The following is a 13,378-nucleotide window of genomic DNA, read 5'->3' as shown; positions in this document are numbered from 1 at the left end:
GACTGAATGATTTCTGTTATCCTTAAAAATTGAGATTTACAATTGAACAAAAGAGGCGGACAGCTCCATCTGACCACAGGTGGCTTTCCCTCCACATTCTCCCTCCTTTGTGGTCAAAGTCGCTAAGCCTTCTATCTCTTTTGAGCAGCCCTGCATGTGCAAAACCGCAGCTCGACGAGGGCTCCTGCAGCATTGTGGGTCAAAGCAAAGCAGAAGTGACAGAGATCTGTGGCTGGCCAGACGGGAAACATTAGTATGTTGTAGAACCTTCTAAGTCCAACTCAGAGGTCATGTCAGATCCAGTCACTCTCGGGTGGATGTTGTAGCATCCCTCCCATGTCTTACAGAATCCCTTCCCCTCTAGTCACACTATGCCTGTACTCAGTAAACACATACCTTTATCACAACTTCTGAAACACTTTTCAATTAGTGCTCCACAGGCTTTATTCATTTAACAAAAAATAGTATTCAGTGTGGTGAGATTTTGAGAAAATGTCTCATTAGCCCTGACAAATATATAAGTAAGTAACCTACATAACTTTTTATCACGGTTCCCCATGCGTATATGCGTGTGGATTGGGACACATACTAATAATGCATATTAATAAATATTCTAGTAATGTTATTAGGCTCTGACAAAATGCGCATGACAGCAGGTGAATTTGTTTTGTTGATGCGGAATAGGCAGATTTGGTATTTCCCATCATGATTTGCTGTAGTTAAAATGGACACTTTTGTACAGACTGGTTTTAAAGTTAAATTACTGGAACTTTTAGTCTGAATGCGCCCTTGACAACAATGGCTGCATGATTAGTGCTATATATATATATATATATATATAATACTGTGGTCACTTGAACGTTTCAACAAACTTCAACGCATTCAGAATATTTTAAAGTGGAAGAATAACGTAATTGTATAGATTTTTGCAATCATTTCCTTTGTTAAAGTCTGCAGTGCGGCCTAGTTCTTTGTTTAGTTTAGGTTTTGGCCCAAACTGGACATTACCCCCCATCTACATGGACATTTTTTACGTCAGAGTGGCAGAAATGTGCATAGGCTTGACGTTGGTGTTGTTATTTGACTATGAATAGTATGCGCCCTATTCTTTACACACGGGCACACATCTGTAAATACCTGATTATGTTCTGTTACATTTTGTGTTTTGTTCTAAATCTGTGAATAAATGTAGTAATCTTGTCATCAAAAATCTTTTCAAGGTTACACACAAAACTGAGGTAGGTTGTCACAGTGTCAGAGAGTTCACCAAGCTGAGGCTTCTGTTTCAAAAATACTCCAATCAGTGCAGTCAAAGCAGGCCTGTAACTCCAGCTTTGACTCGTCTATGTACATTTGTGTCAGATTCACACAGTGCACACAATGCTTTATAGGAAGGAGACAGGATACTGACTTGTTCATCATTCGGTTTGCATTCTATGAAACACACATCATGAAGAGAATTAATGGATTGCATGACCGGAATCTGTCTTTACTGTCCCAACTCTAAAATGATACGTGGGCAGATAGACTAGTTATTGTTTGGCTGTACGATGAAACCCAGGGCATATGGAAATCGAAGTACTGCTGTAGTATAATTCCACAGTGGGTTAGTGGTTGGCATGTCAGTCTCACAGTGCCCTCTGGTTGTTGGTCACCGGTCAGGGGTGGAGCTCGTCTCTCACCAAAAATCAAATGGGATTCCAGCTCACTGGTGACAGGCATCAAATAACACCATTGCAGTGCATTCATGGACTTCTAGTGACTTTATGGTTAGTGTGTCCCTGAAATGAATTTTGGTGGCCTCAAGTAGTAGTTGCTATTAAAATGAAGGTTTAATTTTAATGAACATTTCATCCATGTGATTAGAAACATCTTATCATTTCACCTACTTCACATACTATGTCCTTATTTCTAAAATCACAAATACTTAAACTTGCTGATCTTAAGGCTAAAAACAACCAATTACCTAAAAATGTCATCCAATACTTCTCTACAAGAGAGTAGAAATATGATCTCAGGGAAGAACTACATTTGAAACACTTATATGCTAGGATTATGTTAAAAAGCCATAGCATTTCAGTATGTGGAATCAAACTATGGAATGGATTGAGTAAGGACCTCAAACAATGCACAACGATGAGCCAATTCAAGAAACAATACAAGCAGTTGATGTTTGCTAAATACAAGGATGAAGAGTCTTGAACCAGTCATGATGTGCTTTATATATCACTATATTGACACTTACTATGGTACCCATTATGTCATTGGATGGTCATATCACCTTGTACTTCGGTACGAAGTGCATTATTAAAAAAAAACAAAAAAACAAACCTTAAGCTGTATTATGGAAAGCAGGAAGTGTACAAATGTAACAGTTACTGATTGTAAAAGTACCAGATGGAGGGGTAGGATTTAATAAGCTTTGCTTCTTCCTACTCCTTTTGGACATGTGGAACTATGAACTGATTATGTGATGCACTCAATTGTAATCTGATGCATGTTCAAATGAAATAAAACCATTACCATTACCTACTGTAGTGGAGTATTATACTTGTGGACAACCGGTGTTAGCATGGATATTACTGTTCAGAGGCAGTACTTACATCAACATACTGCTCGTTTTAAATTAAACATTAGTCATATTTGAGGAAGTTAAGTTCTTCAGTAAAACAATCAATAAACAATCAATCGTGTTGTGAAAAGCTGGACTTTCCACTGCTTGAATCCCCAAGTCTCTGTTTACCATCCATGGCCTTCTTCCCTCGCTTTTCCCAGACAGGGATCAGACAGATAGATCGACAACTCTCGCTCAGCTGAGGGGGCAGTTCACCACTGAGCTGTTTTATGATGTTTCATTAAATGAAGAGGAGATTTAGCTTCTTGCTGAGAAACACACATGCATAACATAACATATGCATACCGCCCTGTACATGCATTTCATGCACCGATCAATGCATCCTGTTGTCAGTTCTTGATACATTGTAACCTCAGTTAGCATATGCACCGGTTAGCATGTTTTTCAGTAATATTGAAAAAAAAATTGTCTATATGTCTATATGTGCACTGTGGCTGGCTAACAGTCCAAAGTCAGCTGGGATAGACTCCAGCCAACCCCTGCAACCCAAGTGAGGATAAGTGGTATAGTAAATGGATGGATGGAAATATTCCAATTATTTCAACCTCTGTTTTTTTTTTTTTACTTTACTTCCAAAAAGAGGATGTAAAGCTTCACAAAACCGTTTCCAACTTTTAACTCCTTCAGCATTGCTGTGCTAATGACAAAGCACAAAGGAATGGGCACAGTAATCATGTAAAGCCTCGAGGCCGAGACTGCTCCCAAATTGGAGTGCATTAGGTGTTGATAAGACTAGACCAGCACTGAATGAAGCCTGACACATTTCTCCCCACCTCCTGTGAGCGCTAACCACTTAATTGATTTCTATTTGGCCACCAGTCCCTACATGCCCACTTTAGCCAGAGCAGCAGGTAGTTCAGCCACCCTTATCCACACTTTGTACATGCATGCTGTGCCTTTTCTGAAGAGACACAAGTTAGCTGGACAATATTGGTATGCTACGGGAAGTGAAAATGGAAGAAAATATTGAGTCGACTCCTGCTTGGTAGCTGCAGAAACTTCAACTCTTCTTGAGAGACTCAGGATTCTTTTTTTGTCCTTTTGTGCAGAAGGCAAGGAAAGTTTATTGATAGAGCAGAAAAGTGCTTTATAGAATAAGATTTGACCGTTACCAAGTTTGAGGATTGTCGCACATCTTCTGTAAGACTCTTCCAGATTTTGGCAGCATAAAATAATAATAATAATACATTTTATTTGTATAGCACTTTTCAAAAAACTCGGACACTTTACAGAAGAATGGAGTTGAATAAAAGAAAGTAAACAGTAAACAGGGGAGAAGACACACCAAAATACAGCATTCATTCGTTAATACACAGTTTAAACATGAGAAAAAGCGGGGCGGGGCACTAAAACTGAAACCCAGCCTCACTTTTTTCTTGCGAGAGCTACTTTTACAAAAGGAAAATGGCCAAGAGCTACTCATTTGTGTAACATTTATAGAATTTGCCATTTAACTTGTGCTGGTGTGTGTTGCTGTAAATGTGTTCGGGGAGCTGGATGATGTAAAGAGTTCAGAGTTGAGTTTTAGCCTGAACTAGTAGCGACAGTCATAACTAAATCAGTCTAGTGGTCTTTTTATTGACATGCCAGGGCTCGTACCAGCCATATAATATGCCAGTGTTTGTTGCATCACCTGTTTGTTTTTTTTCTAATTGAAATGAAAGTGAATATATCAAACATCCTATTCACCGACCCATATTTGGCTCAGTGATTGCTCTGTGTCGGCAGCAAGTTTGCCTGGCAGCAATTCATAAGCAGCGAGACCTTTCTTTTGCCCTGCCCTCATTAAACCTTCCCTACACAGACCCATTATATTTGTTTGAGGGGTGGGAGCTGAATACCGTCTGGCACTGCTTCAGTCACACACACTGCACATACATCGAATGTGTAGTGAGCATATGCTACATAACATATTAGTGGTAACAGTAGTAATGAAAATATTAATCGTGATAGTAAACAGAATGACAATAACACACAGTTGTAATAACTATAATCTTATTGCTGACATCATCATGACTGTAATAAAACCAATAACATGACATCATGGGTAAGTTGGTGAGTTATTTGGGGAAGTACAGGTATCTTGACGTATGTTGTTGGTTTTTTAAATAAGGTAAACAATAGTTTCCCAGGAGTTTGGTAATTGCAGCTAATTGATCTTCCAGCTCCTAACAACTATTGTCCGACATACATCTTGTCCGTCTTGTTTCCCCGCACGGCTCTTATTCACGTCAAGATTACACCAACTGAAAATGCATTGAATTAGGAGGTAAAAACTCAGTCTCCTGTTTTATTGGTTTTAGGGGAATGATGTAAGCTAAAGTGTGCCTTGGCATTTATCTCAAATGCTAAGCAAATAAATCCATTACCTCGCAAATGCATGCAATCAATGTCAATTAAACTGTTTTTCAGGGAGATTTTTTTTTCAGAATAGCCCCAGTCCTTCGAATCATATTGTGTTTCTAGAGTTTTTACTCTCTGTCTGTCTGATTGAAAGAGTCACCAACATTAGTCAAGTTGCAAGCGTACTGTAATTTGTGTATTGGCAGACTCGATCATTCGTCACCAAGGACAGAAACAGAATTCAGCCTTATTGTGATTACCAACATTGGGCTATTATTTCATAGACGCTCATTTGAAAGCCCATTAAGCAGCTTCATAACAGATGAGAAAGGCAGCATAGCTTTGCTCTTGTGACGTATCTGACGTAATCAGCGTAACATGCCATCAACCATTATCTAAGTCAGGGTGGTCGATGGAGGGAGACTCTGGGTGAGGCATCAAGTATTCCACAAAGAAAAGGTTTCAAGTATTCAAAAATGAAGTATAACCGATCAAATTCACACACCATAACATGAATGGTCCTTCAGAACATCGGCTTCTTTTGTTTACTCCTTGCTGCCGGCAGCGACTCACTTGTGGCATCGTTTCACCAGACAACATGGCAGCACAAAAATGGCGCAGAATGGAAACATCGGCAGGCACAGATGTAATTTTGGGTGGGAGAGGACAGAAGGCACGACACTTGTGCTTTTTTTTTTTAAAAGGCAGTTTTGGTCCCTTGTAGTTGTTTCCCTTTAGACTGCCCACAAGTTTGACTCAGCTGATTTTTTTCTAACATATGATTGGCCACCATGAGCGCATGGACTTGTTTTCGTTAGTTGGCCAGAGTCCATGTTCGTCTGCCACTTGTCTGACCTATAAATGTTGTTAGAATGTTGTATTATCGTCTTAAACCATGCTAAAGCTTCAGATAATGAGATTTGCGTATTTGGAAGTAATCCCTGAAAGACGTTTGGGATGGCTCTGAACGCTCCGTTTCAGAGAATGACATCACGGTGAGCCTTGTGAGAAGTCACGTCTCCATCCAGCTGGTGACTTCCTTATATGGGAGGGCCGGGGTACAAACTACACAAGCTGAGTGGGACAAATCACAGTGGAATAGCATGTCCAGAGGCGGGCCGTTGGTGGAATACATTAGAATAGACCATTTTGGAAATCCAAGGAACTACAGCTGGAATAGGTGCAGATTCTGGAAGATCTAGAAAGCTTTCTGGGTTATCGTGTGTAGCGGCTCTAGAGGAGCCCACAACTAGGGCCAAAAATTAACATAATAGGTCCCCTTCAATGCCCTGTGATTGGCCGGCGAATAGTCCAGGGTGTACCCCGCCTCTCGCCCAAAGACAGCTGGGATAGGCTCCAGCTGCCAGCTGTCCCAGCAACATGAGGATAAGCGGTAGAACATGAATGAATGAAGGTGCCCTTCAACAAAACATAACTTTGACTGTATGCATGTCCATGCTTGTGTATGTGTGCATACGTGTTTATTCCCACCCCCGACCTCATTGTGCCCTACCGCTCAAACCCACTTTGACCACCATAAACCCAGTCGTGCCCCCCCCCCCCAACCTCTGAAATTTTGCCCGTGTCAGCAGGTTAGATTTACACATTTCTAATCAATTAGATACACTGAGATCGGAGCCAACACAGATACTGTGTTGGCTCATCCCCAGTTTGCTTTTTCTTGCCCAATAAAAAACCTCTTCCTTTAAGCAATCCTAATATTTGTAATATCAATTAAACCCAAAATAACCTAGATGTGGAGTACGGGGCTTCAAGTATGAAACCCTGATTTAAATGCCCTGACTTGTTCAAGCTCTTTCCTAACAAGGCACAAACTTGGCTGAACCAAGTTGGCAAATAAGAACCTGTTATTCACTGTGTTATATCCCAAAGGTGTCAAGGGCAAAAATGGGGCATGACAAAAGTGTAGAAAGAAAATACCAGGCAAGGGAAAGGTAGCACACTAGCAGGTCAATGTAAATAAAGTATTTAATTCCAGGAGCAACAGAAAACAATCCCCACAAGACTGGGGAATGAAACAAAAAGCAATCCTCAACACCGGGATGCAAAAGAAACCAGTAAAACAAAAGTTGCCACAAAATGGCTGAGCACACAGCAACACTTCCAGGAAAGCAGCACAAGAGACAGAGAAACAAGGCCCACTGCTTGCTATCTGCCTCCTATATGCCAGCTCCACTTGAGTGGCAATCAGGTACACCTGAGATGCACCTTCCAGGTGTGTCACCACCATTTGGGGTCAACTCTCAATCAACTTCATAGATTCCCATAGAATCATTCAAGCATTGCACATTATGGTAGCATTCGCCATGACATCTTAGCTCATTTCATTTACATAAAATTGCTCTGAATGACTGACTGTTGGCAGAAGCAGCAGTTCACTTTTTTAACAGCAAGCAAATGTGAGGCAATGTGGGCTGAAGGGCCTCTTCACATACTAACAAGGGAGTTGAGAGGTCACGCATGAGATGATGCACGTCCATGGTGGCTGTGCTTGTGCAACAGAATGCAAAGCAAGGGATTATAGAGTGCACAGACTACTCTCCTCCGTTGCTCACTTGAACTCTGAACCACAAATGTAACTTTAATGGATAGATGGACTTGGGCTGTAAAACTGTATTGGTCCCACTAGAATAATCCAAATGGAAACGTTTATAGGAGAAAAAGTAATCTAAAAAACATGGTCACATTCTTGGTCAGGTCTTTTTCTATCTCTTGTCCTCCAATTTTCCCAGGCAGTTCATGTCTAGTCGAGTCCTGGTTGTCTTTTAAAAATGTGGAGGACATTGTGCAACATTAACCCCAACAGAATTTTTTGTAGTGGCTTTTTTTTTTGCTTTGATACTTTTGACTGTAAGCACTTCACAGTTCTGCTCAACCTTTCCAAATCACCTACCAGGTCCTAACAGTCTATGTTCACTGCAAGGTGTGATGCTCAATTCAGATTTTTTTTGTCGTCATTCAAAATGCTAATTTAGGAGCTAACTGGGTGCATACATGGTTGTATTTTAATGTGTCAAAATAATGTTTCGACTTGTGAAGAAAGTATCTCATTGAGCAAATGCAGTAGAATGTGAAGAATAAATAAAGAATGGCAAAAGACTTTGAAGACCTTGATGGTTGCATCTGGATCGCTGATACCTGCAGCTCTCCCAGAGCGGAGCCGTGTGGTCCGCTGCGATTGGTGAATGTGTTTGCAGAGGCTGACGATGTGTAATGCATTTGTCATGGGCCGAGCTGTCATGAAAGCTCTTTCTTAATCGAGGCGTAATACAGAAGGGAGATTTTTTTTTTTCCTCTGAAATGCAAGATTAGGAGGAGGATTTGAAACATGAAGAGGAGAGAAATGAATCCACCTGGCCTCAAAGGATCTGTTTCTCCCATTAGTGGAAATGGTTTGATCCACGCAGCTTTGTGTTTGTGTTTCCTTCTCACTTACAACTTCTGTCTTTTGCCCAGATGAAAGAAAAGCAAAAGAAGTAATTTAGACCGTGTCTATAGTCTCTTTTGTAAAAATATCACATACTACAGTATTAATTGTCCCTGTACACTAGAAACCGCCCATGAATGATACGGGAAAAGGCCAAAATGACACTGATAAAATATAGAGTTTAACCATGTCCAGTATCAGCCCCCGTAGCTGTCCACTCAGAGCGCGCTGCTCTGGTATCGTGCCCGTGAAAACAACCAATCAGAGAACAGCACACGAGTGCTTAGTGCCTAGTGCTTCTCCAGTCAGCAGAAAACCCAAACTTGATTAATGGAACTTTAATTGTCAGACATTGATAAGATAAGACTGTTGATAAAATATTATTGTTGAAATATTTTTGCAATTGTTGTGTTTACACTGTTTAGATATAATACATGTAATAAACTGAACATTTTCTGGAAACAAAATGGTCTTTTGATTAAATAGTACGTGATAATAAGATTACAAATTTCCCCACTGAGGGACGAATAAAGGCATATCTTAAGATCATCACATGGTTTGTCTGGTATCAGGCCCAGTATCATCCAGTATCGACCTTCGGTCTCGAGCTGATACTGACACTTGGGGGCATGATACCTGGCCTGATACCATACAAACCATGTGATAACCTATAAATACCGTACCTCAAATGATGCAGAATGGTATTCAGGTAGCGATGAGCTGCAGACAGTATGACTTCTGGCTAGACTAATAAATGTATTTCAAGTATGATTCAATCATTTGAAAATGAAGACACTGTATTGTCCCGTGTCCCGTTTGACTGGACGAAAGAGATTTCATGATGGCCATTAATTGTGTTCAAAATAAGGTTAAAGAGTGTGGCAGAGGCCAGCAGGGCGCCAGCAGGAAAGTCTGCTTGTCTTATTGAGAATAATGTGACGTGAATTTGCGTCATTGTGCAAAGGGGTGTTAGAATACATGTCTCCCACCTCTGATGTGCACTGTAGCGCTTCTTGAATTCATTGCATCCAGGCAGCAACTGATTGACTGGAAACTGATTGACTGCGGGGGTGAACCAATCTTTAAAAAGCCTGACCTTCCATTTCCCATTCTGGTTGATATCGGTTTATTGTTTATTAAGAATTTCTCTGTAAAACAACAGAGAAAGAAAGAGAATATAAACTTACATCTGCAACAAGGACCAGGCCTTTTAGCTTCTCTCCAAAGTGTGTAAAGAGCAGCTGAACAATAAAAAATGCCATGTTTTTATCTTCACTATTAGAGAGGACATCTTTGACATCTTCTTTATAAGTTCTTCCCTGAAGTATTCTGTGATTGCTCTCCCACATTCCTCCATACTGAGTTCCAAGCTACGAAGCACATTGATGTCAGGGCGTAGATGTACGTCTGAATGAAAAGAAAAAGCTATTTGCTTTTCATATTGTCAATGTCATGTGATGGAATTGCATTTGTATGCCAACGTTGTAGACCGACTGTGATTTCCTTAAGATTTTTTTTTTTTACCTTTGCTCTTTCAGCTCCATCTGCATCCTCCTATCTGTAAATTCCCTCCCCAGTCTCATTAGTTTCCTCTGGAGGGAGGTCTGGCTGAGATCTTGTACATCCGTAACTGCCTGTGGACCCCTCTTGTTTGTGAAACTGGATTTGGAGGCTCTGTGATGTGTGTAATTTCCTGCATGGTTCAGGTTCAAAATTTTTACTTTTTTTACATTTTTACTCAAAATTGACATATGACCAACCCGCCAAAAGTGGCCCATCCTGTGTCATTTCAGGAAGACTATCTGATGAAATTTTGAACCACAGTGAAGCACTGTGAGCGAGTGGGATTGGCTTCATATGCACGTTCTCTAATAACCTGCCGTTATTCCACTGGTTTAGGTCGCTTGACTTGTTTGATTGCAGAACGTATTTCCTATGGCATTTGTTCTCAAGGGACCTGGAATGTTTGTGATTGATTCAGAGTATATTACTAATTTGTTCTATCAGTGTCACCGCAGACATCTGGCCAAATATGAATTCAGCGATGTAGCTATGCCGAGCAGTTACAGAAAGATTGTGTCAGTCCTCAAAATAAGACGAGCACTCCATGTACGAATACTGTACATGGAAGTACGTATGTCTGCATATTAAACACAAAGTCAAATTTAAATCCCCTTGATGAGGACTTGACTGCTTGACTGCTCTGAACACGATCATTGTAAGACTGTATAGTCTGATTCGAACCCTGGATATAAGGATCTGTACTGAAGGCTTCTCTGCTGATATTACAATATCTTCTGCTAATATTTTCACAAAGTCCCTTTGCAAGTTAACATCATCATCTTACTGTCCTCCTGTTATCAGCTCACAATCACGTTGTTAATGCGTGTGGACTGTTTCAAATCTTTGATTCTCTACATTATTCTCCATTACTATTCTCCATAGATTACTATGATCTGCAAACAAGTTAAATGTAAAAGAATTATCTGGTCGCAGATTTTTAAACAAAGTTGTGTCCCATGGGGCCAAATCCCCTTGTCCATGAGTAGTAATCATGAGTGTGTGATGCTATTCTGCTGTCTCAGGGAGAATTGAGCATCTTAGAAAACCACTGTGACTAAACATTACCAATAACATAATACAATAATACTATTTTTACTTTAGATGAAATCGGTCTCGAAGTAAAGATATTTATGGGCGTGACTAAAACTGAAAGGTGGACACGATTTTTTTTGCAAGAGAATTGTTGTCCCTAATTGGACAGCTGGTGGAGCGTGACATATTGCTGGAACCGAATCAACGCCTCCCTGCAGGCCTCCACCAACCCAACTGTGTGCATCAGTGGCCCAGCACAGCAGGTCCTCTGGGACACAACGCACTGATCCGGACACATCAACACAACCGTGTGTCCCTGGATTCAGTTGGGCTGGAGAATAAAATCCCAGCGCTTCCAAATGACTGGATTTGTCAGGTCTCACATAATTTAGCATATTACAAAACTCAAAAAGTGATTGAAGCGTGACTAACATCGGAAATGAATATAATATGGGTCATGGATTAATTAAAAAGGTCTTTCATGGGACAACTCACATCATTAGGTTACATGCAAGCTGTTTGGGTTTCTTAATTGATTCCATGGCAGTGTCAAAGTATCCTTGGGGTATGAAATACTGTTGCTTCTTTTTAGCTGCTTGCACCATCATTTGCTCCTGCTGAGTATCACCAAATATAATGTTTACTCCAATACAAAAGACTGATACAAAACTTAAAAGAACGCCTGCAACTTCCCCATAGTAATAAGTGACACAGCAACCAGGAAGTGAGAAGGGTCTTGTAATGTTTTCGCCCTTCTTTTGTTGAGAACTGATATTTTGCTGACACTTACCTATGTTCTACTGATTACTAAAGAGCGGAACAAGGTGGAAAGAAGCTGTTTTTTTCTGATAGAAGATGAGAGTCCAACCTTTCTTTTGATATATATAAGTCTGTATTATATTCGTTGTGCCTTGAAAAATCAGCCAAAATCAATCATCAAAAATATACTCAGAGGGACGGCTTTTTTTAAATGTCTGGGACTGAATCAATTCATTTTATTTTTTTTTTCTTTCACTTTTTTGTTTCATTCACTCTTTGACCCTTTTGACTCTTTCAGTGAAGCCGACAGTGGTTGATGTGGGCATATATGTCAACAGCATTGGACCTGTGTCATCCATCGACATGGTGAGTTCAATCTTCAAGTTTTTGTGTTACGTTCAGTGTAGGTCTGGACCCCAGAAAACAATTATAGTCTCTTGATAGAGAGGCACACAAAACCAATAAAGGAGGGAGCAGAAACAAATGGCCACGGTGTTTAACAACTTAACTGAAGAAATGTACCATGAAAATAACTTACTGTAATAAAACAAAGAAACGAGTAGCCAGACACCCAATCAGTAGTAGGGATGCCCAGTTGTCCCGCCTCCAGCTGAAGTGAGGGCAGACAAAGTGCAGAACAGGAAAGGAAAAACATTGTGTTTTTCACTGCCAGTGGCGTCTCTGTTCATAGAATTGTGTTATTTACTATCTTCACTTTCCCACGAATAGATGTATTTTCGATTTCCTCTTAAAGTGCAATTAGCCAAGGGTATTGGTTAAAATGCTGCACTAAGAATGAGAAGCCAACCAGATGCACTGTCCCTTTAACTGATGCAGAAAAGTGTATTGTCGGTTAATTTACGTGCATGATAAATATTTGCACATAGATCTGAAAATAAATTGACCTTAAATAGAAGAAAAGTTGCACAAGAAACATACTGTTTAATAATTTCCCCCGAATGCTGTAATTTGCACAGCAAAAGAATAATGGCTATCCAAGTGGTCTTTATTTCAAACGGAACCCTGCAGGGTGGTTCAGCAATTAAATTGACAACTCACTGAGGCTGCTTTGCAACAGTGGCCATCTTCCAGCTTCCCTCTGCTGTTTGCATCTCTACTTACAAAACTCATCAATCAATTGACAGCGAAGATAGGCCAATACAATTCTTTCATCACAAGCCAAAGCTGCTGGGGAGGCTGCATTTCAAAAACAGAGTGGTCATGAAAGTATTGATTGGTATTCAAGCGATTGAATTATTATAAGAACTTCTTGCTACAGACCAATCCATGATTGAAGTGACAGTATCATCTTATCAGACTATTATTACGGATGTATAAATTGATAAAAGTCTATAGTTATGTTGAATGCCATTTTTCAGTAGATATCCTGATATACCACATTATATTCGGCAGACAAATATTGCTTTAATATTGTAATGGGAGTTACTATTCCCAGTTTACTCTTGAGCTAAAATTTTGTTCCATTCAGACACAGAGTTGACCATTCTACCAATTTTTTCCTCTGTGTTGCACTGATTGGCAGCTCCCTGCCAGAGCTAGTGGACACGAGTCACCACAATGCAAATACGGTACACTGG

General features: G+C 40.2%; 1 protein-coding gene across 5 annotated transcripts in view; it reads left to right on the top strand.

Annotated features, from left to right (window-relative positions):
- The window catches only part of LOC131104811 (gamma-aminobutyric acid receptor subunit gamma-3-like), a 54,088-nt gene that overhangs the window by 7,802 nt on the left and 32,908 nt on the right, over nucleotides 1-13,378 (top strand). For all 5 annotated transcript variants that reach the window (XR_013629818.1, XR_013629819.1, XM_058052358.2 and 2 more), the window contains exon 3: nucleotides 12,079-12,146. Coding sequence is in view for 3 of the 5 variants with exons in the window: in XM_058052358.2 (XP_057908341.2) it covers nucleotides 12,079-12,146 (68 nt within the window). In the remaining 2 variants the exon portion in view is untranslated. The remainder of the gene's footprint in view (nucleotides 1-12,078; nucleotides 12,147-13,378) is intronic.

Source organism: Doryrhamphus excisus, linkage group LG15 (assembly GCF_037039965.1).
Source record: "Doryrhamphus excisus strain RoL-2023G ecotype Guam linkage group LG15, RoL_Dexc_Guam_v1.1, whole genome shotgun sequence".
Lineage (NCBI taxonomy): Eukaryota > Metazoa > Chordata > Actinopteri > Syngnathiformes > Syngnathidae > Doryrhamphus > Doryrhamphus excisus.
The sequence above is the reverse complement of the archived record's forward strand: the minus strand, read 5'-3'. Positions and strand labels throughout refer to the sequence as shown.